Genomic DNA, 27,981 nt, shown 5'->3' on the forward strand with positions numbered 1-27,981 from the left:
AAATAAATATAGACAAGACGTTCTACTTAGTTAAATAGACTTTTTTTAATAAATATTCTTGGTTCTCTCGGTAAAGTCACGTAGAAGGGAAACAATAAAAATAATAAAAATATAAAACAATAAAATTATCACGACGTTTCGACTGCAACATCATCAGGTGTGATGATGATTGCTTGTGTTGAAGTCGAAACGTCGTGAGAATGTTATTGTTTTATAAGTTTATTATTTATTTATTAATTATTATTTTTTTGTTTCCATTCTACGTGACTTTACCGAAAGAACCAAGAATATGAATCCCTGCAGTCACGAAAGTTTTACATCAAAATTTTTAATAAATGTTTTCTCCTACAACATCAGAGTACAGCGGCACATTAAATACGCACTACAATGACAATAATTTAAAGCGATTTGAAGCATGTTTTATATATTTTTTTGGGGGGGGGGGGCAGAGCTTTGTGACGTCATATTTGAGGGGGGGAGGTCTGACTTTTTTGACGCCGTGTGACGAGGGGAGGGGGGGGTCAAAAATCGTCCAAAATCGTGTGACGTCATTTATGGACAGCCCCTAAGGCACGTTTGGCTATCGGGGTTATATTTAGGACAGCGCTTATGCGCTCTGTGAAATCTTGAGTTGGAAAAAAAGGATCGTGGCTTTTTTTTAGCTGTTAATGGCGGACGCGGCGATCAAGAGCTTGGACGAGACGCTGGAAAAGTACATTCCTGCCCAGGAGCTGGCAGAAGTGAATCGGATCCTGTACGGGAGACGACCGAAGTGAGTTTGGAGATGAGGAGAGATGTTCGCTGTTCGCACAATCGCCAACATACGCACGTTCTTTTCGAAGCACGCGCGGTTCAGCGTTTGTTGATGGCTGCGGTGGGTTTTTTTCATTCTCTCTCTCGTGCACGTCTCTCTTGAGTGAGAGAGAGATACATGCACGGTCATAATAGTGTGGAATGTCCATCGCTGGCTCCGGGCTGTACACAGGGGGATGAATATCCGCCTCGATGCGCACGTGAGCAGGAAACCACTTTTGACTTGTTTTGAGAGTTTATGTATGTTGACGCTTTGAGTGCAGTTGGTTTCAAGTTTAACAAATCCCCACACTCAGACCGTAAACTTGTGGAATTTGTTTTATTGCAATGGCAGTCGCGTATAATTTGTTGCACGTTAAAGCGAGTTGCACGTTAAAGCGAATTGCACACCCGCAGACGAACTCGCGAGGTAGCTTAATGTTGGAATTGGCAGCACGACTTTTCTGGGTAAATAAAGGGCATTCTTTCGTTATTGATGTAATTTCCACATTCCTACGAGAGGAAACAAGCTTATCTATAGGATGGCCAAGATCGACTTACCACGACATGATTGATATACCCAGGAGAGATGATGGGCTTATTGCCCCAAAAAAAGCATATTCTACATTTTAAAAACATTGCAAATTTAACAGGGCCATCTTAACAATGTTCACACACATCTCCCTTGCAATGTATTGCCAACGGGTTAAGTCATGGACAGTCCGTCAATCAGTGACTGTACGAAAGGAGAGGTTGCTCCTTGTTCTGCACGCTGTCGAGAACAACCCTCCCAGAATATCTGTGTTTGTGTATTACGTAGTAGTAGTAATAATAATAATGTTACAGCTCTTTGTTAATAAACTGCTGGATGAAGGCCTCTCCACAAGTTATCTGTAATAGGGGTTGTAGGACCATACTTTACCATTGCTTGTCAGTCCAGGTTGGTGAATGGGGTGGGGGCCCACGACTATCTCAAGTATTACTTGCCACTGATGTTCGCCAGGGCTGGGTTCAAACGCTGGTTGCCAGGTTCATAATGCGGTGCGCAAACCACTGTCGCACTGCATTGCACGTGATTGATTTTATTACATCTATTCATTATTTCTAAGCAGAACATTTTTCTAATCCTTGTTTCTGTCATTTTTGCTGGTCAGCAGTGAAGATAGCCATTGTGTTGTCAAACATTAACTGGCAAACCAAAGGCCAGTTTGATAAGAATTATTTTCTTCTCTTTTGCTTATTTTAGAGACACGCTCAATCATGTCGATGTAACCGTAGACAATTTTTAACTACGCTGAATGGAGTGGATATGTTTTCATTTATTTTCAGGAACCAGAGGCACATTTATGATCGAAGCTTGTTAATGTCCAAATGAACATTGCGCAGTGCTCATTATTATTAGCGATCCGGAGCCAGTGGTGTATAGTCCACATATCTATCGCAGGGATTGTTCTTACAGGAGCTCTGTTTTACCACGAAGTGATACGGTATTATTGACTCTGTAGGGATGATGGGCTGAATCGTCTACCGATGTAAATTTAACTCGCACTCACCTCAAATCTGTGAGTCAGACCCTCTACTACAGCGCCACGTTACAAGGCAGTGCAGTAAATTATAAACACATTTATAAGCAAATAACGCATAATATACCGACAAGTATAATCTTCGTTCTTTTGGTAAAGTCACGTAGAAGGGAAACAATAAAATAATAAAAAAATATATTTTATTGCTTTATGTTTGTATTATTTTATTGTTTCCCTTCTACGAGACTTTACCGAATAAACCAAGAATATGAATCCCTGCAGTCACGAAAGCTTTAAATAAAAATTTATACCGACAAGTCTTTTTTCCCCTGCTCATCCAGTTACGTGGTTTGTAAAATATATGTTTATATATTTTTTTCCCTTTTATCAAGCTTTTTTGCAGCTGTGTTTTCAGCATCATGTCACGAGACTAAGAATTCAGAACTCTCGCACAGATTTGAGTGACTTTGTCATCTTAATACTTTCCCAAGTGCCTTGCGACAGATAAATATTTGTCTTATACGTCAGTAAACCCAGTGTTTATTTAATTATCAGAGCTCAAACGTAGCAAAATTACGTGAAAATCAAAGTTAATTTGAGGGTTTTTTTACAAGTCGTTAGTGGTCAACATTACTGGTCCGGCCAAGTACTCTTACCCCTTATCCGCCTTGCAACTATTATCAGCCATGCTCTATCTGCAGCGGAATGAATGCCTCCCCCAAGGCACCACCATCCATTACGGTCATGCAATGCAAAAATCCATAGAGCATCTGCACACGAGCCAATCTCATTGCTTCCTGTCCTTGATGGCAATCCTCAGGGGTGCATTCCTCCTTTGGCTGCCTCTCCGCCGTTAGTTGTGACCACCAGACTTTGTCCCTTCCTAATCGCGTGTGCAAGCCCACTTACTTTTTTTTTACGGTTTGTATAAATGTCTTTAACTCGGGCATGTTCTCTGATCGACCTCTTTCTTACGGGTTGAAATTGAACAACGTGTCACGGAAGCTTTCGAGAGCTGCATGTTCTTAAACGGATCTCGCTCTCCACCTCTGCGCTGCATCCAACCCAGGCCTCTAGATGTTCCGGTTGCAGCGCTGCGCCTGGCGGAGGTGGGAGGCTTCGAGCTGCGAGCCTTCACCATCGGCGCCGCCCCAGAGCAGCTGCGGCCCCCCCGTCTCGTGCGCGTCGGGCTGATGCAGAACCGCATCGTGGAGCCCACAACGGCACCCGTGGCTCAGCAGGCATAACGATCCCAACTCACACGATGACCACAACAGCAGCAGCAGCAGCAGCAGCCAATTTTAACTGTGATACCTCTTTTTCCATAGTACAACCGAGCCACGCTGGGGGCCTTGCTAAGCCAGCCAGGCGTGAGTCAGGAAGCGCCAGGTTTTTCCACCGCAGAAGCCGAGCCATGCCGTCGACGTCACGTGCAATGACTATGTCAAGACTCAAGAAGATACTGTGTCGTCAGTGTACTGACTTGACGTTACACGCAATGAATGGGCTATTCCCCTCACCCCTGGCCCGGCTTGGCCCCGAGCGAGATTCAGATGTTGCGTAAGGCCAGTGTATAACTGATTGGTTCTGACTTGGCATGGCAAATTTGCACTGGCTCGGCTCAGATGTGTCAGTGGAAAAGAGATATGCATTTCCAGGATGCCTCCATGATGTTGTTGGGCCAGTTGCACTGTAAAGTCATGTCGTGAGGTGAAAGCTCCCTCAGTTAATGCGACAAACCCATGTGTTACGTTTTATTTTTTAACCGATTCGGTGACTGGCAGATGTGACCCCTTACGATTCAATGAAATGTTCCGATTTGGGGCCGTGATTTAATTTGAGAATGAATTATTTGTTTACATTGTGGTAAAAGTAGTGGCGTCTAATGACTACAGGGTAACGCGAAACCCATTACATACATCAACTATGAGTCGAACATAAGTGATTCTCGTGTGGATGCATGGTGAATGTAAGAATATATTTTTTAATTGATGAATAGATTCATCTGTTGGTATTTTAAATTTCCACCACTGGCTTAGGATTACAAATAAGAGATGACCACCATCCAACGTTCGCTTGAACAAAAGACGATGGAGGCCGCCGTGACGCACACCTCCCCCTGTATTGCACAGCGCTAGATATGTGATTGAATGTAGATGCTGTTTAACTACAAATCGCATTGTAAATTGTATAAGGGGTCTGAATGTGGGATTGAGTTGACCTTTCGGGTGCTTGCTGTACCTGGCGGGGGTGCCGCGTGTGCTTGGCAGGTGTCCGCATTGCACAAGCGTCTTGCGAGCATGGTGGAGACGGCTGCCCTCTGTGGGGTGAACATCGTTTGCTTCCAGGAGGCCTGGAGTGAGACACGCAGGCAGAATCACTCGCCGCGCAACGTGACATGACGTTACCGATGCACCGCTTACGGTCGTGTGAAGTCCAACTCCTTTCCACGGGGTTTAGAGCAGGGGTGTAAGATATTTTCTTTACTGAGTGTCGAACAGGAGTTTTCGATGTCTTTGGCAGGCCTCGCATTAACAGACACTTTGGCGTCATCTGATGCTTACACGAATAATAATATTAGTTCATAATTATTCTTGCATTCAGGCGCTAAAGTGAGAAACAGTGCGGCTAAGGCAATTGTAGCAATGGATAACTATCGTTTGCATGCCGTTTTGAAGTGGTAGGCCTGATGTGGCTATTGGACGTAGGTTCTCCCAACCCTGGTGTAGAGTAAATGTTATGGATTCTGGTGAGTCGTATGCGTATGATCTTCTGTTGATACTGGAAATGTGAGGTACATTAAAAATTTAAATTATAAGCATAGGTATATGGATAATCATTTCAGAATCAAGTCTTAAGATTAGGGTTAAGTTTTGGGCACTAGTTCATGATTGTAGTATGTTGAATCTTGCTTATTTGCGAAACCAATACTTTTGCGCATCTTATTTCGGCGAAGAGAATGTTCACATTGGGTGTGACCAATCACGGTACTTGAAGAATGCATGTTTCCTTTCATTGAGACGTAAGAATGTGTGAGATCTACATTCATTTTCATTTGGCAAACCTTTTGATGGATTCTCCTCAGTTCTCCAAGTCAGGGTACCAATTCTGCCTCAAGGGCAGAGGTTGAGGGTAAAGGTGAGTCTTTTTTGGCAGGGTTAAGGCCAGAGATTGCACTGCAACGAGCGAATGAGCCGCCCTATCTGTACTGGCGGACGGAAAGCAATTTTACGCACCGATTGGCAGCGGAAAGTGGTGACCTGCTTCAAGTTAGCTATGTCAATCATTGGATTCATATAAATTGGGGGCTTTCCATCCAATAACTTGGGAGCCATGCATATTCATCATGGCTCCCAGTGGCTTCTGCTGCAGTAAATCAGGCAGCTTGGCCATTACATTTTCAGAGTGAGTGGCCAGGAGGGCTTGGTGCTATGACCTCCCAGTTTAATGTTGGTTTCTATGGCTTATTTCATCCGAACGTTTCAGGCCTTTGATGAGTAATAACCAGCTAGGCTGGAATATCTGAGGTTTTTCTGAGTATCGTGCCACCTTTACAGAGAATGTTAAATTAGTTGTCCACATGCTACTTGTAGACATAAACGAATGCTTTCAGATTGCAAGCAGCATATCATTGCATTTCTAAATCATCATACAACTTTTCATGATGTGGTGTACAATTTTCCTCTGAATTATGAGCACTATATGCCATGCTGCCAGGAAATGTAATTCGTTATTGAGATGGCTGGGAGGCTCAGGGGTCAGAGCACTTAGCTGCCACTGATGAGATTATGGGTTCAAATCCAGGTTGCCATCAGTGATTAAACTGGGTTCTCAATAGTAAAAGGGTTGATGGTCTCAGTCTGGTCATCAATGACAGCACGTACACCAAAAAAAAACCAATGAAATTACATTTTTCACTTAAGTTGGTTAAATTCCAGCATTGATAATTAAACAATTTGATTTCACTGTGTCATGTGTTGAAAATGTATCTGTAGTTGGAAATATGTGAAAGTACATTTCCCCGTAGTGCGGACACAAAATATCACATTGGAGAGCCCGCGGTTGATAATTATCCATTACTTCAAGCAGTTATCCACACGAATCAGGTACTAGAGGTGAATGTATTCAGCCAGGCAACAACACTTTCTAATCAGAGTTCACAGCCACTTCTGTCAGTTACAAATGCAGTGACAGAAAGTCACCGAACTGTGTATGCGTGTTGCATGCACGAGATATTTTAATTTCCTTTTTGGCCATCCTTGAGGAAAAGGTTCTCCATCCCTGCACTGAAAATAATAAGTGGCTATCTGCCTGTGTGATGTTTTTTTGTGAAGAGTGATAGTTTATCGCTTAGTGCACTGTGCAATGTATATATTCATGTTGAACTTCTTTCGCACCGTACGTAGCCAACCGTGCTAATCGGAGGTGCTGTGAAATTGGTGGCCCGAGTTCAGTCCTGGCCACATGTAACATCAGAGTTGAATATCTGAACTGGTTATGGGCTTCCGGAATGTCAACTCAGCCTTAAATTAACACTGCGGAAAGAGAGGCGATTGGGTGTGGTGTCGGCCACAGCACCCCCGCCATTGCGGCCTTCATAGCCTCTCATAAACAGCACGTGCCCCAACGGTCTGTTAAAGGGCGCACAGGTGATCCTTGTTTTTTGATGTTTTTTTTCCAGCCATGCCATTTGCGTTTTGCACACGGGAGCGGTTACCTTGGACTGAATTTGCCGAGTCTGCCGAGGATGGACCAACCACCCTCTTCTGCCAGGAGGTACACCTCATGAACAGTGTGTGCGTGTCTTCAGCGCACTGCTTGCACGAAGAACTTCTAACGTTTAAGTATCGATACCCTTTATTGGTGGATGGAACGCTCACCAATTGACAAACATTTCTCTGGAGCATGTAATAACGGCCAATTAATTGCCCCCTAGTATAAACAAAGATCACATGATGAAATTCTACTATTTCAGTATCATTTCTTTTTGCTGCTGGGTGGAGCGATGGTGCAGTGGTTAGCGCAGAGCACTATAAACCCTGAGTTTGATTTTCAGCCACCGCTAGCATCAGTGGTAAGTGATGGGCCCCATCTTTCAGAAAGCTGCCCTGACCAGCATGGTGAAATATGGTCAAACAACACGCATGATCGACGCGGCGTGGTATTGCCTTGAATCATTCGTGAATGGACTAAGGGCTGTAATGTAATACCTCGTATTCTTTCTTGCAGTTTTTAGAGTTGGAAAAAGTTTTCTCGTGGAATTGACGTTTAAGTGCATCTGTTGGAGAATATAGCCGTTGTACTGTTCATGAGTTAATTTTTTTTTTCCTGAGTGACTTTAAATAATTTATCATATATAATACAAGGTATTCTGGGAACCAAAGTGAGGTTTAGGGTACAACGTGATCATGTGTTTGTCTCCGAGTATATTCAGACTACTTTTACTTCATGCTGATTATACTGAATGTGGAAGAATGTCTAACAAATCGTACACAACAAAGCCTATCCATTTGTTATTTCACATCGGAAAATCCTTTCGTGTCGAGAAAATCAACTTGGCCATTCGTGCAGCGTGCTGTCTTTGAGATAGATGCATCGTTTTTGTAATTTTGCAATGCCTGTGAAAAAAAATCCTGGCTTTTCCCTCCAAATCCTTGCGCCACACTCATGCATCATGTCACAGCTGGCACGTCGATACAATGTGGTGGTGGTGTCTCCCATCCTGGAGAGAGATGAAGTGCACCGCGACACGATCTGGAATACGGCCGTGGTCATCTCAAACTCTGGCGCCGTGCTTGGCAAGACCCGCAAGAACCACATCCCTCGTGTCGGCGACTTCAACGAGGTAACACCTGCAGAATACGATGCCTTTTGATTCATCGTCGTCAGCCGTGATCTGTCCACTGCCGGATGAAGGCTTCCCAAAGCCCTCGTCATCCGTCTTGGTTTTGCAATGCAAACGTCTATCTTAAAAAAAAAACTACGTACAAGTAGATGTCATGCCTCTTGGGCGTGTTCCCTCCTTTAGCTGCCATGCCATTGTCAATCTTGGCCACTGGTCATCGTTCCTGCCAGTGACCTTTCCTGTTCAAGCACCGCTTGCTTTTGTTAATAGTAGTTATGATGTCTATAACTTGGATTCCAAGTATATAGCGGATACACCCAGGTGGCATCTCAGCATCATCCCAAGTACAGAATGGCGACGTTTGCTCGAACAAGCACTCGCAGAATCGTGCTTACATAGACCCCAGCCTATTGACGGGAATTGCACTTGAGAGATGGAAAGACAAGTGCGTGGCTTAGAGAACATATATGCCTTGTCATAGCCTAAAACTAAATCCCTCGTGATCTATCCATGTGTGGAATCTGTCTACAAATCGGAGCTGGCGCGATGAAATCCGCTCGTGTACAGCTGCTAAGCGGATTGTTACATCGCACCGGTGGCTTAGTGTCACCGGTGATCACGAGCAGTCCTCATAGCTTGAGCATAGAGACTGACTCTTTGGGATATATGTTGCAGTGAGCTGATGAGGATCCATAATCGGCGTTATCATCGGCCTGTTACAAATGCTCACGGATATCATCGTTTTGGACGATTACGCCGTTGCAATTTAAGACGCGCCCACGTTTAATGGCTAAAATTGAAAATTGTTATTTCTACCAAGATACTTATCTTTATAGAACAGCATTGGCATGTCTGTTTCATTAAAAAAAATATTCCCTTGCAGTAGCTTTTTATGGGAAATTGTATAAATTAGTTGGTAATTGCTATTAAAAATGAGCTCGCTGAAATATAACAAAAAAATCAAACTTTATACTCATTGTTTTTTTCGGTAAAGTCACGTATGTAGAAATACAATAAAATTATATTAAAACAAAAAACAATCACGACGTTTCGATCACAACGCAAGCGATCTTCATCAGGTGTCAAGAACAAATCACGGAGGTAAATACAACAAAAAGATGAGAGACGAGAATTCAACAAACCTGAAAAAACATTATGTGAAGCACATCCAGTCAGGCCAACAACACAGTCACTTCCTGGCGGACCACGAATTTCAGAAGAGTGTTAAATTTCGTGTTCAACCTTTGGATTGCACATACCAGCATATATAGAATGAAAAATACGAGGTACACGGTCAGTAGAAATACATATACAAGTCCACCAAGAGGTAAGGAGGGAGGAAAGACAGACAGGGAGGCAGAGAGAGAGAGGGGGCAGCTCAAAAAATGACCACCTCTTGTAAATACAAAACGGCAGCTCAAAAAAGGGCACATCTTACACATAATTGCAATGGTAACTTCCCCGTAGAAGTGTAATAATAAAGTATTAAAGCTTTCGTGTCTGCTTAAAATTACTCATTGGTTTTTTCGGTAAAGTCACGTATGTAGAAATACAATCAAATTATATTAAAACAAAAAACAATCACGAAAGCTTTAATATTTTATTACCACACTTCTACGGGGAAGTTACCATTGTAATTATGTGTAAGATGTGCCCTTTTTTGAGCTGCCGTTTTGCATTTACAAGAGGTGGTCATTTTTTGAGCTGCCGTTTTGTATTTACAAGAGGTGGTCCTTTTTTGAGCTGCCCCCTCTCTCTCTGCCTCCCTGTCCGTATTCCCTCCCTCCTTACCTCTTGGTGGACTTGTATATGCATTTCTACTGACCGTGTACCTCGTATTTTTCATTCTATCTATGCTGGTATGTGCAATCCAAAGGTTGAACACGAAATTTAACACTCTTCTGAAATTCGTGGCCCGCCAGGAAGTGTCTAACTGTGTTGTTGGCCTGACTGGATGTGCTTCACATAATGTTTTTTCAGGTTTGTTGAATTCTCGTCTCTCATCTTTTTGTTGTATTTACCTCCGTGATTTGTTCTTGACACCTGATGAAGATCGCTTGCGTTGTGATCGAAACATCGTGATTGTTTTTTGTTTTAATATAATTTTATTGTATTTCTACATACGTGACTTTACCGAAAAAACCAGAGTAATTTTATGCAGTCACGAAAGCTTTAATACTTTATTAAACTTTATACTGCTTCATGTTTTTACATTATGTAATGATTCGTTTTAAGATTATTTTAAGTTTCATATTTTGACCGTGCGCTGTTTATCCGACAATGTGTACTTTACTGATTTCATGATCCAGGTTTCGCTTGGAATATAGAAATTTAGTGGAGATCTTTGGTTCGAATCCAGGCAGCTGCCTGTGTTTAAACCGTTCTCAAATTGATGGTCCCAACCCAATCAGAAGCGATTGCACACACAAAAAAACACCCTCCATATTAAAGTTGTTTTTTTGCACTTGATTGGCTAAATTCCGTCTCTGAAAATTAAAGACATCGGTTTCACACGCCCTCTACTGTGTTTATTTTGTAAAGCATAAAAAGGTCACGAAGCATTTTGCAGAAGTTTTGTGAAAATATGACATGGTGGGTCATTTCTAACACAGAGGGCATTCTACTGTGTGGGATTTTCGAATAGATTCTTCATCCCCATGACGTGATACCAATTTTAAAAAATATATATAAACTGGTAAAAAAGAAAACTCAAAACATATAAACGAGATTTAAAGCTTTCGTGACTGCAGGGATTCATATTCTTGGTTCTTTTGGTAAAGTCACGTAGAAGGGAAAATAAAAATAATACAAATAAAACATAATATCATAAAATTCTCACGGCGTTTCGGCCACAACGGCTGCTTGCGTTGTGGCCGAAACGTCGTGAGAATTTTATTATATTGTTTAGTTTTTATTACTTTATTATTTCCCTTCTACGTGACTTTACCAAAAGAACCAAGAATATATAAACGAGACTTTTAGTCCCAGTGGGTTCTCTCCTGGCTTACAAAAAGGATCTGAGCATCTCCTTTTCTAACCTCTTTCCCTTGCGTGGTGGTGGTGGTGGTGGTCGTGCCGGCCAAAGTCGACATACTACATGGAGGGGAACACGGGCCACCGCGTGTTCCAAACACAGTTCGGACGCATCGCCATCAACATCTGCTACGGCCGCCATCACCCACTCAACTGGCTCATGTACGCAGAGAACGGTGCCGAGATCGTCTTCAACCCCTCCGCCACCATCGGTGGGCTGAGGTGAGCTCAAGAGCTGACCTTTAACACCACCAACCTGGCCACATTGAGCCAAGAAGAAGCGCGTGCATGCGTTATTGACTCCAGCATTTCATGAATGATGGAGCAAATTCGTTTTTAAACGTTTTTTTTTAAATTGATGTGATCTCGTGGTTCAGAGGTTAGAGCACTTAGCTGGCACTACTGGGATCCTGAGCTTGAATCCAGGTAGCTGCCTGTGATTAAACAGGGTTCTTAAGTGTAGTCAGCAAACTAAAAACTATACTAAACTATTTTTTATTTTACCAGGTAAGGCCCACTCAGCTTTATAGCTCTTATTCTGAAACGACCTGGCCACAAATGATAACTCAACGAAGTGCCTTAACACGTGCAAATTCATAGCAGCTAAATACTCAGCCTGATCACTAATGCCTGGCCAAAATAGCCATCGTATTAAATGTCATCCCGTACTTAACTCGGTTAAATCCCAGCTCTGAGAGTCAAAACATCGATTTGACTGTTTCGCGACAAAAGTTACTCTCGTGTGGCAGAGCGGGTGGAAAAGTGCTGCTCCCTACTGAGTGAACCGGGCCACTTTAAGGGATCTTGGAGGTAACCGATATCCACCTCCGTGGGCAGTTCTTCAGCATGAAGAGTTGCACTGCTGTGTCTCGTGACATGACGCCGATGGCACTATAAAGGATAAAGTTGGGTTAAATTAAATAATTATAATAAAATACATATTCGCAGCACCTTTGTTTTTGGTAAATGTAACTTACTTTAAGATGGTGCTGTTGCTTTAAAGTACTTCTCTTACGGAAGTAATTTTCATGACCTTTGTTGCAGTGCAGCAACTATACGAGTATACTGTATCCTGGCAAGTTATGGTGGAAAAACCAACATAGAGTCTTTGTCATTTAACACGGAGCCTGCATTCCTTTGAAGATAAATTGCTTTCTTAAATCATCCAGGCACCGGTGGCTTAAACACCAGATGTTTGATCCTAAGGTAGTGTACATATTTAACCACGGCAGAAATACAAGGCACAACAATCGGGCAGTCGATTGACTCTCTCTGTTTGCCTCCCCCCCAGATTTTGTTGGTTGGCCTCTGGAAGTTCGGTCAGTGACAGGACTCGGGGAAATGTCTCAGCTGCTGAGACCACAGTTTGGAAGAAAGTTAGTCGTGTTGGGAAATGGAAACGGACAAGCAAATGCTGTGCCGGTGGTGCACACCACTGGAAAGGTGGGAAGGGGGGGGGGGGAAGTAGAGTCAAGGATGTCATTTATAGAAAATGAACAGGAAAGGAACGAGATGAGAGAAATAAATGGAAAATAAGAGGACATCTTACGGAAAGGGAACAGAGAAACGGGACCAAACGGGACCAAGGGCCTCGGCGTTGCCGCTCTGAGCAGCGTCTGTTCTCACAGTGGGCGGGAGGAGGGGAGGGATTCAGAGTGGGGGTGACCACAGAGGTCACGCAAATTTACGGGAGGCTTAAGATGATTTAGATATATAGATGAACATAGAAATCGTGAAGCAGTTCCAGTGGTCCGGCAAAATGCTGTTGGAGCACTCTTTTTCGAATAATAAACCCATCGCGTTATTCCATTTCCTTTTTTTTTGATATGTATTACACTGAGAATCGTAACTCGAACGTCGAATGCACATTGATCTTATTGCAACATCTCACTAATTTTTGAATCCAAAATATCGGCGGTGCTGGCTCAGTGTGTCTAACCTCCGAGTCATAAGGCCACCACCTAGCAGCAATCAAAATTTGTTATCCCTGAACTGGGCATCAACAGTCTTGGATCTCCATCTATTCCTGTCCCTTGTGTTTTTTTTTCTGGTAACATGCACTTCATCTTTCCTTGTGAACCAAACCACTTCATGTTGGGGTTTTTTTTTTCCTCAGCTACTCACATGCTGTGTGGTATTCCATTTTAAAAATGACTTTCTTACAGAATTATATAAAGTGACCTGAGAGTTTTTGGCTTTCTAATTTAATTACTGTCAATGTCAGACTCTCTTTTTATATATATATAGCCCTGTTACAGAGTATGGATTAACTTAAATAGTTCTGTCCAGTTGGGTTTGTAATGCCATCATCTAATGTCAGCCCTGAATTCAGTTACGGTAAAAAAATAACATACGTATAACTTGATGTGAAAACGCATGTATGTTTAAAAAACACACTCAAAGATAAACTTTACAGCCAATACCTGGTATAAATATATACACAGTAAATAAATGCATCATCAACCGTGATCAATTCACTGCTGGATGAAGAAGGCCTTCCCAAGCCGTCACCATATTTCACGGTTTTGCAAATAAAACAAATCCACGTGGCACCTGCACACGAGTTGATTTCATTGCTCAGTCTTTACGGTCAACGTTCTCTCTCCAATCCTCGACGTGGTACTATTCACACAAATCAATACGGTTGGAACAATCACTGTATGTGTATAATATATACACACACAGTGTCTATTTTACTAGGCTGCCCTCGTGACAACTTAACTTTCCTGATGACCAAGCATGTGTGGGTGTTGTTCTGAAACCCATCCAGTGCAGACTGAGAGAATGTTCGAAAAGATGTGTACGGTCGTCTGCCAAGTTTATCCTACTTGTGGAAAAGTCAGCGTTGTTTGACTAAAACTTTTGTTTATAATTATATTTATGCGTGTTGAAAGCTGCTGCGGTTGTATGTTCAGGGCATGTGATAAATAAGCATCGTTGATGTCAAATAAGGTCACAGCGTATTAGTTACCAACCGGGCATGGAGGAGGAGTAAGTTTGTGCCTGTCATCATGATCGTCATTGATAATCATATACTGTACGTTTCCACCCATAGTAAAGCTTCACAAAATGCACGCTAACCGTCGTTTTGTTGGAATGATACAAAATGCTTGCAACTTTTATTTTCTGCTTGAAATTATTAAATAGGTTTATGGACTATTTAACTTCAATGAAGATGTCATGTCTAAAACACAGACTAAAACTGCTTGACTTAAATGCCTTTTGCAGCACATCGATGGGGTTCGAGCTAAAAATGTTAAATGTTCCACTGCTTCTGTTTAAGCCTTTACTTTAATTTGCAATGCTTTCCTTACACAATACCGCAATTCTAATTCATCATTGGCCACGATGGAGCCACTGCTGGATGAATCTCAGGACGGTCCGATGTTAGAATATTTGGCCATTACATTGATGAGTGTTTGGTATTACGTGGGAGAAAATAGGGGTACGTGGAAAAAAAAAACCCACACATTCAAAATGCCACGTTTGTACGTTGAACTTCTTTTGCACCTGTCCTCCAGACAGTCTCGTCCCCTCACCTGATGAAGGCCACTTGTGTTGTGGCCGAAACGTCGTGAGAATTTTATTGTGTTATTTTATTTTATCAATTTATTATTTTATTCCCATTCTACGTGACTTTACCGAAAGAACCAAAGAAGATGAATCCTTGCAGTCACGAAAGCTTTAAATCGAGATTCTTTCGCACCGTACGCAGCTAACTGTTCTAATCGGTGGTGCGGGGGAAGGACTACAAACCTAACACCAAAAGCCCTTCTCAGGAAATGCGTTTTCGATCTCGATTCATAATCCACAGACAGACAGGAATCCAGTGAGAAGAGCAAATCTATCTGTGGACCGCACCCGGCGGTTTACTGCCATCTACTGGCAACCTCGCGCTCTCACAGCCCCACACGAACAGCAACTGTCACATATGCTTAGCTCTTTCGGTAAAGTCACGTTGAAGGGAAACAATAAAATAATAAAATATATAAAGCAACTGTCACGTTGAGAGTCACACGAACGCCTACGTTTCACTGCGTTTATAATTACAGCGTTCGTATTAATGCCACCGAGTATACATCTCCTACACTAGGCCTGTGATTTTAAACGAAACCGCTTGATGATTATTGTGTGCTGCACATTTCATCGCGGTAAAAAAATGAGCACGTACGGCGATCTAATAACGTGTAGGTTCCAGGCTGCATTTATGCGGCATATCATGTTTCTGATGCACTCACTGTTACAAAGGATTTACAGTGAGATAATAATACAAACAACATAACCCCGTTGGTAAGTGAAGAATTGAGGCACGTGCCGGAGGTGATGTCAGACAGATAAGCCGTGGGTGATGATGGAGTTTCATCAGATGCACTGCATTAGACCTTCCTAGCTCGTACCTTACCTCTCTCACTAAAAAAAAGGGGGCCTTGGATTTTTTTTTTAAACCAAGATAGATCAGCGGGGGTTTTTTTTTAACTCGTCTGACATAATGATCAATCACGAGTGGCAGAAAGTCAATGTGTCATTTTAAGACCCTCAGTGCAAGCCAGTAAATCCATTGACACACTGCGCTTGCATACAAGTGATGGAGGTATGAAGACTTGTACGTGTGGACACAAATGAGGCTGGTTCGATGTGTGTTGACATCATTAACCTGAAACTTGCCTCCATCTTTACTTGCCTATTTCATGACCAATGTACAGCCCTATTTGTCAAGGCCTTGCTGAATACAGCCCTCCCCAAACCAATTCGGTTATGGGGGTTGAGTGGCCATGCTTCACTGCGGTGGTCATTATGTGTTGGCCAAGCGATGGGGGTGAAGGGGCAGGATATATTTCGCCACTCCAGTGGTGTTAGCCGTGGTCGGGAATTGAACTCTGTTCGCTGAGTTCGTAGTGCAGTGTGCTAACCACTGCACCACCGCTGCACCCTTTGACTTGCATCTATTTAAATGAATTACTGTATATTTTCATGTTGTCCACTTGCAGTTATGGTTACCCAGATTTCCATTCAAGAAAGATAATGAAACTAATTTAATACGGGTTTAAGGACATTACAATTTAATCGAGTGAGAAACACCGTGTGTCCATTTCCACTGTGATGTATACGCAGCTGACTTGTCTCACAATTCAAAGCTACAGTTCCAGTTCCCATTTATTACAAACACATTCTTACGTTGTTACTTAGCAGTATTGTACGACTGCTGCACAAACACGACCAAGAAAGGCACCGTAATAGCATCTCGAGACAAAGGCATTTCAATCCATGAAATTAACGTGTTCAATGACGATCGCCTGCTGTTGCGTTGGTGTCGCTCATCGGGTGACATTCGAGATGATGGATTTGGGGCGGCCGAGCTCACGTGCCTCGTTCAGGGGACGCACTGCGCATGGCCGAGCGCGTTAATCGGAGTGGCGGCTGACATCGTGCGCTGCCAGTGCTGCAAAGTGTTCTTGTTCAAATCTCCGCGTATGGCCAGAGAATGAAGTAGTGATTCGACTGGAACGCCGCTGTGAAATGAGAAATTATTTTTCCTTCCAAACAAACATGAAAAGTGCATGGATCCAAAAAAATGTGTTTTTATCACAGGGCTCTGATGTTTCATTTTAATGGTTTAATCCGTAAGACCCCTTTCCATAAACCCTTGTTTGTTGTGAGAGTGGAGATGAATGGTGGTCTGTAAGGTTGGGCCATTCATCTTTTCGACTCTGCAGTTGCCCTTAAAATCTGTTGCAGGTTAGGGAAATATCAGCCTGACCTTTAGTGTTCAAGGAAAGATGAATCAACGGAGCTTCAATAATTCTGGCATCTTAATTTTGTATTAGAGCGCTGGCACACCAGTTAGTGTACTGGGCTATGAACCTGGCAAGCTGAGTTTCATTCCGGGCCACGGCTAATATCAGTGGCGGGTGATATCAACACCAGGGCTTCCACCTCTTCACTAACCCGCACTGCCCAGCGTGATGAAGTATGGTCAAACATCCCTCATGATGACGTGGCATGGGGAGGCACTCCTATCACGTGTTTGTATTGTTTGTTGTTGTAATTATCTTACCCATCCAACTGAACATCAGTGAAAAAGAGCTTTATAGCGCGTCAGATTCCTCCAGTTTAAATAAATATTCTGATTCTGATCCAGCAGTGGAATGACAAAAGGGGCTGTACATCACTTTTTAGTTTATTAGAGTATATAATATAGTATCACTCCACAATATATAATGTACCCAAAAAAGTGTTGATTCTACCTTGGCAGTGGAGCACAAATCACATATTACACAACCTCAATATATTAGTGTATAACACTGCCATAAAAAGGAAAAGTGGATGACAACATTTTGGGCAAAGCAGATCTTGACTTAAACTTTCCCAAAACGCTGCCTATATAATGTAATTTTGTATTACTGTATTTTAAAAAGCGTAATCTCAGTGTGCTCTCTGAATCTGTGCACTGCTGCACTACATTTGTACCACTATAGACATCATCCTACGTGGTATCTCTGACGGATTTATGGGGTTTCCACGCCAAAGCAAAACACGTATTGAATCACTGCATTTGAATCTCCACAGTGAGCCGCTGTGGGCCATCGAGGCAAGGAACGCTGCCATCGCCAACCACTACTTCACCTGCGCCATCAACCGCGTCGGAACGGTGAGCCTGCTAGACTCCAGGACGCCCGGGGTGCTGAAATTTACAGGCCTATTCTGGATTTAAAGGATTCAGAGGTCACAGCTGAGCTGACGTCCACCAGCGTTGGCTTTGCGGTTCCCATTTCCATGCGGAAATTCACAATGGCGAGAGATAGACGCAGCACGGTGTGTGTGTGGGGCTGCCTTGGCTGGGCTTTAAATAAAATTATATTTTTTTGGAAGTGGTTAAACGTTCATTGATTGCTAGCCAAGTAATTTCGACACGTTTGTCAATTTTGGAAGACGCAGAGATGCGCTCTGCTGCCATTACATGATCAACTATGTCATTATTTCCTCATGCGCCCCCATCTGCCCCCCCCACCCCGGACCCACCTCACCATCAAGCAATTATCATTCCAACCTCTACCTACGAAAGCAACATCGTACTGGAGTTACAATGATGCTTTGGTCAAGGTGGCCGTGTGGCTCAGAGGGCGGCGTGGGCACAGCTAAGCTCTTGAGGTCTAGTCTGTGTTCCAGCTGCCCAAGATTGACCCTGGTTCTCAGCTTGTAGCGAGCTAATTGTCTCAGTCCAGCCACCAATATCTTGCACGCAAAAAATCCCCATCATATTAGCTCTGCGACATGTGGCGAACACTGTGGAAAGCCTTGAAACATGTGGATGTAGAAGCCTCTTGAAGTGACTCCAGAAAATTAGTAATGTCATATTCCCGGTCTGATCTCTTGACAGGGTGATGATACAATGCTAGCCGCTGCAGAGAGCCAATTAGAAATACATTCGTTTCAAGCCTTGACAACAACACAAAATATAATTGGGGGAAAAAATGCCTCGGTCATAGGGTAAGGTTGTCTTTCAACCCATGTCCATATTTAGTTTGGTTTGTGTGCTTAATTTAGTGTGATGTTAATTGTGTTGCATTGTAGCCACTGCTGAGCGAAATTGGTGTTTCGGTTGCTGATATGGCGTTAGCCCGTTTGCTACTTGTTTGCAGAGGTTCGCAGTTCGAGCCCGGTGGCCTCCATGATTAATACTGTGGGTGTATTAGCCATTAATACGTGCTATCTGCTTCACAGTGGATAGTAAATATTCCTTGATGTCATTCGAAAAAGAGCTGGCATCATGGTCCAATTTTTTTTTAATATTTGCAAATTACTAAATTGGCAAAAAAATCACATGGCAACATCTTCCCTACTGGCAGATTAATGCACATGTGCAGCTGGGTGCCGTGTACACGTTGTACCACACTGGGACAGCTGTCAATGGGGGTCCCCTTGTCTAGACTGCAACGGGGATTCATAATGGTTGACATGAAATGTGATGTAAGGCGCGTGGAGTTGCTTGGACATTCAGATGCCTGACAAATGCAAATCCTTGCCCTTTTAAGTATTATGCAGTCACTGCACGACAGAGCCTGCTTCTACAGTGCTTAATAGAAGAAGAAAAAAATGCTTAGTTTAATTTTACTCTGTAGCGTATTGCAGATAAAGAGAGAAAAAATCATGTTGGGCTTATGTTGTCTCGTAGCATTTCCTGTAATTGTAGTTTCCAGATTGGATTATGATTATTGTTGATACACATTCATTATTAAATTGATCCAATCTGATTCGCAAACTGACTTTAAAGCGTCCTCGTTTTATAACGTAAATCAGATTAATTGAATGTAACATTGTTTAGTGGATCATTGAGTGGGCCCGGAATTTCTGCTGTGGCTTCATTGGGAGGTCCAGGTTTTTTTTTTTTTTAACGATGGATCTTCCTTCTGGAAAAAAAATATGCAATTGCGTTTTTTTCTGTAAATTAAAAAAACCGTGCTTAGAAATTGCCGTCGTAGAGGTTGAAGTTGATGGTATGTGCACATAAGGAGTTGTACTTTCCCCCTACGTGCATTTAATTTGGCTTATCTAACCAAAAGTCATGTATTATTTTAGTTAGACCAAAAAAGTGTTTGAGAATTAGAATGAACAAAACATACATACAAACGTTAAGTAAAAATCCTACGTGAATAATGTTTCTACCACGGTACACGTCAGCATATTTTTGTTTAATGTAAAAAATATTTTTCGTGTTGAGTGAACAAAAAATGTCTCTACATACTCCTGAGCTCTTAACGAAATACAAACGACGAAAATCTGCTTTATTGTGTTATATAAATGAGCACAATCCACACTTTGGTAGTTGTCATGTATTTTTATTTGGCCACGACCAAATCACCCTGAATGTATATCTAGTACGTTGGCTTTCGCGACCGATGCTACGATTCGTAATCTACATTTAGGTCAGATCGCGTGAGTACAATGGCAACTTTGTGACGTGCACCCGAAAAAGCCTACGTGTTTTAAAAAATGGAATTATTATGAACAGAGGCATTTCATAATTAAATAATCATGTAATTATATTAACCACCACACATAACACTCTTTCCAGTCGTATAATATTTAAGACAAAGATTTTCAAATAAATCTGTAATATACTGACATTGGATTGCATTGTTTTATAGGTGACTTCAACTTCGCATGTTTGGAAACCAAATTGTCGATTAACTGTAAACGTTTTTACTCATGGTGTTTAAAATAAATACACTACGCAGAACATAAATACACGGTCACCTTATTTCACCATATTTTTTTCGCCCCCCACCTGTTAGATTGGCTAATTATTATCGTCTTTTTCAGGAGTGCTTTCCAAATGCCTTCACATCTGGAGATGGAAAGGAAGGTATGCACTTTACAATCGCAATAATCAATAATTCAATGTTCACATGTCATCGATTGAAATGTGTGTTACAATGCTTGCATGTGCGGTGCACTACGGCGGTGTAATACAATTAAAGCAAAGCAGTTATCATGGGGCCACGTGTTGACTGCGATTTGCGATGATGAAAGTGTAAAGTCACCGTTGTGACACGGAGTGCGGGGAGGCGTGGTGTGCGCACGGCAGTCTCCACTCACGTTGCTAATTAAGTCAGTCAGATTCATTAATGTTGTCTCATTCATTGCTTTGGTCTTCAGTGAGAAGTCATTTGATAGGCTTCTTGAGTGTCATCCACTCATTCAGCATTGTCTAAAATAAAAATAAAAATTAAGCATTTCGTTGATTAATTCCTTTACTCACTAATTCTGTCAAATATTAACCCTGGGCTTACATGCTTGCAGACTAAATGGCTGTCGAGTTGAAAAGAAACCTGCGTTTGATTTTTTTTTTTTAAATATGCTTTTAATTCATGCTATGATAGTTTATGCCCTTAGTATAATTTATTTGCTTGTGTCTTTGCTTGGGAGTGCCCTGATGGTCTTAGACTCCCTCCAGAGGCCCCATAACCCCCTCTAGTGACACGACTCAGAAACTGCAGGAAAATTGTCACAAGGACGCCACGAATATCGGGCGATCCATTTATAGATACTCGACTAAAATAATCGGTGGACAATGAAAAAAATTGTATTAAAAGCTTCTATATGTATCGTACAGTCTCATACACTACTGAAGCATCAACATTAACAATCAGACAATAAATATCCTCATACAAACATAAACACAGTAGATATATAAAAATATTATGTTACATGTCTCGTCAACCACAATGCTTTCTCAGAGTGCATGATTTCAGCAGCATTGTTCAAGACAATCAAACTCTGGACCGGCTACGACACACAGTCTCATCGGCAGCGTCAATAAGCAACTGCATTGCATCCTGTAAATAGTTGGGAACTCATTAACAATTCAATATGTACCCTTCAGTGTTACACAATCCACGTAATTGTTCTCAGCGTTTCTTTGGCGTCCGCCCCCATGGGATCCTTGGATGAAATACGCCTTGCAAATGTAAATTGTTATTAATTATTATTCATTATAAATGTATTTCCCGAGTAGAGCCCCGTAGAGCTAAGAAGCTATTTTTCAAGGGACGACTTGGCCTGACAGAGAGCACCAAAGCATGACCACGGTGAGAGTTCACGGAGGAAGAGAGGGGATTCATCTTCTTTGGTTCTTTCGGTAAAGTCACGTAGAATGAGAATAAAATAATAAATTGATAAAATAAAATAACACAATAAAATTCTCACGACGTTTCGGCCACAACACAAGCGGCCTTCATCATCATCATGAAGGCCGCTTGTGTTCATGATGATGAAGGCCGCTTGTGTTGTGGCCGAAACGTCGTGAGAATTTTATTGTGTTATTTTATTTTATCAATTTATTATTTCATCATGAAGGCCGCTTGTGTTGTGGCCGAAACGTCGTGAGAATATTATTGTTATTTTATTTTATCAATTTATTATTTTATTCTCATTCTACGTGATTTTACCGAAAGAACCAAAGAAGATGAATCCTTGCAGTCACGAAAGCTTTAAATCGAAGAGAGGGGAGTCGAAGGCTTGGACGACAGGAAAGAGAAAAGATGAGCGGTTTGCATGAGCGGAGGACATTCTCGTGCGAGAGACAGGGGCATGTCTCTCTGGGGCTCTTGCCTGGCTAATGCCAAGCACGGACGCGTTAAAAGCATTCAGGCATTTTTATATTCTCACAGAAACTTGGGGTTGTCATTACATTGCTGAAACATCTGGATGATTGAGTAAGATTGTAGAAAATACAGAGCGTTGAATTTTTAAATGATTGTTGTGAAAACGATGTCAAAGTATCCTAAACGTGCGAGTCATTGGCTGTTGAAGAGCGGTGGTACAACGGTTAATTCGCTGCGCCATTAACTCAGCGACCCGAGTTTTATTCCTGGTCATGGATAACATCCGTGGCGGGTGGCATTTGTTGTTGTGTTTACAGTAAGTTATACAAATATTAACCAGAACATTCACAATTATGACAACTCCCACACCGTTGTCAGAGAGTTTGTTAGTTTCACAGTTACTCTGCCAAAGCTTTAATATGATATACAAACACAGGTACGTTACAGTATCACATGCTATGTCATGTATAAGTCTCCACATATGAAATGTAAGTTAATTTAAATATTACAGTAATCCTGTACTGTGAAGATGCTGCGGGGCTCACAATAAGCGCTGGGTGCAATAATCAGTCCTCGCCACAAGGCGGCGGCAGTCAGGAGGTCGTGGGTTCAAATCCCACCTCCGTTATAACTTATTATTTTTTCACTTAATCCTATTTGTTTAGTAATCGGTTGGAGTGTTTAACAGCGTGATAATATGAAATAGAAATGCTAAAAAAAAATAACTAGATGTATAATTGTATAAACACATCATTAAAAGTTTTGGGCCGCGGGACAGGTAGCAGTTAATTAGCCCGGAAACGCCGGTTATTTCTAACTTGCGCAGCTAATTAGAAATAATTAGTGGAGAAGCTATCACTGACTGGAGCTTGGAGCTTAATTCAGTACCGTCAAGGCCTATAGAGCCCTCTTTTTAACTTTTAATTAAATTAGAATTTCGATTTAAAGCTTTCGTGACTGCAGGGATTCATATTCTTGGTTCTTTTGGTAAAGTCACGTAGAAGGGAAATAATAAAATAATACAAATTAAACTATTAAATTATCACGACGTTTAGATTGCAACACAAGCAATCAGCATCAGGTGTGAAAACCACAGCAAGAAAATGTTCTTGCTGTGGTTTTTTGATGATTGCTTGTGTTGCAATCGAAACGTCGTGAGAATTTTATTATTTATTTGCATTATTTTATTATTTCCCTTCTACGTGACTTTACTGAAAGAACCAAGAATATAAATTAGATTTATTTTAAATATATAAATGTATTACAACCCTCGCCACAAGGGGGCGGTAGCAGTCATAAGGTCACGGGTTCAAATCCAACCTTCGTTATGTTTTTACTTAATAAACCATCCTATTTACTTAGTTGTTGCGGTGTTTACCAGCATGGTGACATTAAATAAATAAAAATATAATTACGTACACTAGATGTGTTATTGTATAAAAAAAGTGTTTAATGCATCTTGGATGTAGGGTTGAGGGATAAGTTGCAAGTTTGTTACTCATTTGGGGATGGGACATAGCGAGCGGGTGACATAACTGAACTCCCTGCACCTGGGCCCACTGATTCGTTTTAAGACGGAGTACCCTGATGACTACAGAAGATGTAAAAAAGTGCAAATTGTGATCGGCGTGGCGTGTAAATTAAATATGGTATACCTAAATCGAACCTTAATCCAAGTTAACCCTATCAATAAAAACCGTAGAGGAAAGCAACAGTGTATGAATAATAATAAAGCCATTCTGTATAGTAATTTACAACTCTTAGTCATTCCACTGCTGGATGAAGGCCTCCTTACACCATGTTGATCAAGGGGTGTATGACCAAGGTTCAGCACGCTGGTCAGTGATGCTTGGTGAAGGGTTGGTGGGGGGCTTAGGAAAGGTTGAGATATTACTCCCTGCTTGTGTTAGCCATGGCCCAGGAATCAAACTCAGGTTATCAGGAGTATAGTGCAGTACGTGTCACTGCTCCTCTCCTATGTACGGATCAAAATACCGCTCACTGTATAATAGTATATTCAGTACCATAGAGAGTAATGAATTTCCTGGATATATTAATGTATTTAATTAATATTGAACGTGTAATGAATATAAATACATTGAATCTGATGAATATATGCACGGTTGATGTGTAAAAATATTTTATGTGTATGCGTGCATGCGATTTAAATATTCAATTCAAAGTGCCTGCCGCCTTGAAACAGAAAGAGGGCAATGGTCATCCGCACAGACAGAAATTCCACATTCTAATGGCATGGCCATGAACTAGTCTGTTTGTCAATCCATAGCTTGATGAGCGACTACATTTATTGCAATGCAACACATTGCAGTATTTAGATTCAAAGCTTTTGTGACTGCAGGGATTCATATTTTTGGTTGCAGTTTATCAATATGAATACAGTATTGTGACTACAGTACTCTAGTAGCACATGTTAATTCACGTTTCTTAATTCCCACCACCTATCTCCACCCAGCAGTCGGCAGGTCACGTGTGGTGGGGTAAAACGTGGGTAGTTCCACCTCTTCGATAACTTTTGGCTGGCATGGAAGAGTAGGCCAAAATACTCTTCCAGGAGTGCTTCTCAACCTTTCGACAGCACACACTTTCGAGCTTGCTTGATCTTCGCCCCACTGCACGGGCGTCTTCGTGTCTGTGTGAGTGTCCCCTTGTCTTTGTCTCCATATCTCTGTCTATGTGTGTGTGTCCATGTGTTTGTGTCTCCATGTCTGTGTGTTCGTGTCTCTATGTCTCCGTTTTAAAAAGTGTCAGCACACTCTCGATGCATGTTGAATTGCAACATTAAATTACCTGTTGGTACGCAGTAAAGAGGGCTTCAATATTAGAAATCAGTGGGGCATCTAAATGGATCACCCTCTATTAGCTGTCTCTCCTGCTGAAGTAGATGTGTTATCGTTGTGTCCATGAGATGGCAACGGGCCTTCCCTGCAAATTAGATGGTGCAGCCGAAGGGAGCTTACCATCTTTGTAGAAATAACGATGGGAACGACGGTGCCCATGGCTGTCTTTAAATCCACGCTTGACAATATAATCTGTCCACTGAAATTTTAGGCTCCTTCTCAGATGCAGCGATGCCCCCTGGTGTTGTTGCAGTTTACCATTCCCTGGGTGTGCCATTAGACGCCACATCAATTCGCAAATAAAAAAAATACTGGGCACGGACCTATCGTTTTTAATTTCCATACCATCCGGCCCCTCTTCTATCCTTCCCTACGATCTGCCGACAATCCGTGTTCATGTTACATCCTTCTGCTATACCCAGTCTTCCATGATCCACTCCCTCTCTTTGCTTCCCCTCGACAGCATGCTTGAAAGTCGGTAGGAGTAGATGTTTGACTCAGAATGTTATATAAAGTGCAAAATGGCTGCAAATCTCTTAAATTGGTGTGGTTGTGCTTTCCTGTCATTCAAGGTCAGTGAATCGTGTACAATTTGTGCAACTGGTGGCCTGGAGAGGTCAGCACTGCACGGACTTTAAGTGTTGTCAACCTCATATGTATGGGCTTTATCGGAGCACTCCAGTTTCCCTCTGGATTAAAAACACTCCATCGAATATAAATGGTCCAAATATCCCCGATGCAGTGCCCTCTTAAAATGCGTAGAGACATTATTAACGCTTTATTGTGTTGTGCGCACACATGCGCACACCGCAGCTCACTGCGAGTTCGGCCACTTCTACGGCTCGAGCTATGTGGCAGCGCCGGACGGGAGCCGCACGCCGGGCCTGGGACGCATGAACGATGGGCTGCTCATCGCCGAGCTTGACCTCAACCTGAACCGGCAGGTCTCCGACCACTGGGGCTTCAGGGTAAGTGCCCTTTAAAAAAAAAAAAAATCACGGTTTCTGAGCACAAACAAGGGCCAAAAAATATGCCAAGTGGCCAGAAAAGGCGGTAGCTCTGTATTTTGGTGCCCGGGGCAAAGTGCCATGCTCGAGTCGCCCCCTTGACTGCTGCAGTATGGGCACGGCCTCGCCCAAATATGTAAGTCACCAGCTACTGCGACTTACTTCGTTTCCAACAATCCGGCTTCACATTTTCGTTGTGGCCCCCTCGGGGTGGCTGATCCACCTGCCCCGACCTTGCTACGGCACTGCCGACTCAACAAACAGCAATTCAAACGGCGCTGTTGGAGTTGCACTGGACCTGAGTTCATATGCTTATTGAATTGAGCAAAGCTATTGGAGCTTGGGAAAAGGAGATGAATTCCAAGTTTGAGAATTTTGAGGGACGAAGCAGAAAATAAAAACAATGTTTCGACCTGCACTATGGTCATTGAACATAGATTGGAAGAGGCGAAACGTGTAGACCGAGACCTCCACATGGGTGAAGGAATCAATACCTGGCGTTTGATGGGAAGCTACGTTGCTGAAAAGCTGCCAGTACATGCGACAAAGCCGCCTGCCCACCGTGGTGAAGCCGAGTAAGAGCGATGGGGTAATACCGTGTCCTTCGTCTACCCCAGAAGTGATTACCCAAGTGGTTTTTATGTTTTATATGTTTTACAATTGTACAGTGTTACGCTTAGAATTAATTCAGTTATGATACAGAGCGTTAAATCTTTCTCTTTAATTACTGAGTGAGGAAACATTCAAAGCAAATGCTACTGCTTAGGTTTCGTAGCGGCTGTGCTGTATAATTCTCTGATGCGCTTGAAGCCATCTGGCGTCGTGCCTTTGTGCCCATGTTAATCGGCATCACGTCCGGCATCACGTCCGGCATAACACGCAGTGCAACCCAAAGACACGTCGGCGCTATTCGGAGGAAATGTTCACACTTTCTCGAACGTACACATAAAGCCACACATACGTACACAACCACAACTACAAATGCGCATGAACACTCACACACACACATATGAATGCGCACAAACATGCATACACCTGAACACGTACTCTACACGCATACAATCTTATTGTCAGCACTAAGATGCTAGAGGATTTTAACACTGTTTTTTGTAACAGAAAATATATGTGCAAGACTGTTTGTGTGTGTAAATACGCGCGTGTGTGTGTGTGTGTGCGACAGATGACGGGCCGTTATGAAATGTACGCAGAGGAGCTGGCCAGAAGCGTGAAGCACGATTTTAAACCTGACATCCATAAATAGTGGCAACTGAGATGCCATGCTTGAATTAAATATGAAGACAGAGAAAAAATATTTCACATTTTATTTGAAGTAATAGCGCAAATATTAAATACTTATCCAGGCCCAATTATGATTGAAGGACTGAATGTTATCCTTACCATTTTGAGAATTTCTGTAAACACGTGTAAATAAAATTGTCTTCTGTGAAGTGGGCTATGCATTTTTTTAAAATCTGCTGTGAGTATTTAACCACTTGGTTTGCCTGTCAAGCAAAGATCAGGTTAGCACAATTACATTTACTTCCATTCCAATTAGGGATTTGGGGCATGTGGCCAGTTGATTAAAAGCCTGATTGACATCTGAATATGGCCCAGAACCAAACAGGGCCAGGGGAAGTGCTTAGTCAATTTCGTCATTAGTTGCATCAATTGGTACACTCGAATGTGATGTCAACGGCTCTGCTCGACTTCTTCCACAGACACTGGTGTTTAAACCAATGAGCCCTGCGCGCGCGTGTGTGTGTGTGTGAGAATTTATAAAGGGCTCTGATGAGGACGAGGAGCGGATTTCAGTCTGTA

The 27,981-nt window shown here is 42.3% G+C and overlaps 1 protein-coding gene across 2 annotated transcripts; it reads left to right on the forward strand.

The window, feature by feature from the left end:
• Positions 1-552: 552 nt before the first annotated feature.
• On the forward strand, positions 553-27,611 carry UPB1 (beta-ureidopropionase 1). Of its 2 annotated transcripts, none has more exons than XM_032967758.2 (10): positions 553-772; positions 3,385-3,556; positions 4,586-4,673; positions 6,997-7,091; positions 8,044-8,160; positions 11,246-11,415; positions 17,761-17,842; positions 20,515-20,557; positions 25,970-26,124; positions 27,344-27,611. In XM_032967758.2, exons 1-10 carry the CDS (start codon positions 669-671, stop codon positions 27,422-27,424), a joined length of 1,107 nt encoding a protein of 368 aa, XP_032823649.1. In that variant the 5' UTR covers positions 553-668; the 3' UTR covers positions 27,425-27,611. The 2 variants fall into 2 exon arrangements, with proteins under 2 accessions (XP_032823649.1, XP_032823648.1); XM_032967757.2 differs by having other exon boundaries at positions 554-772; positions 7,999-8,160.
• Positions 27,612-27,981: the final 370 nt, after the last annotated feature.

Source organism: Petromyzon marinus, chromosome 38 (assembly GCF_048934315.1).
Source record: "Petromyzon marinus isolate PM22_M1 ecotype Great Lakes invasive population chromosome 38, UKy_Petmar_22M1.pri1.0, whole genome shotgun sequence".
NCBI classification, from domain to species: Eukaryota; Metazoa; Chordata; class Hyperoartia; order Petromyzontiformes; family Petromyzontidae; genus Petromyzon; species Petromyzon marinus.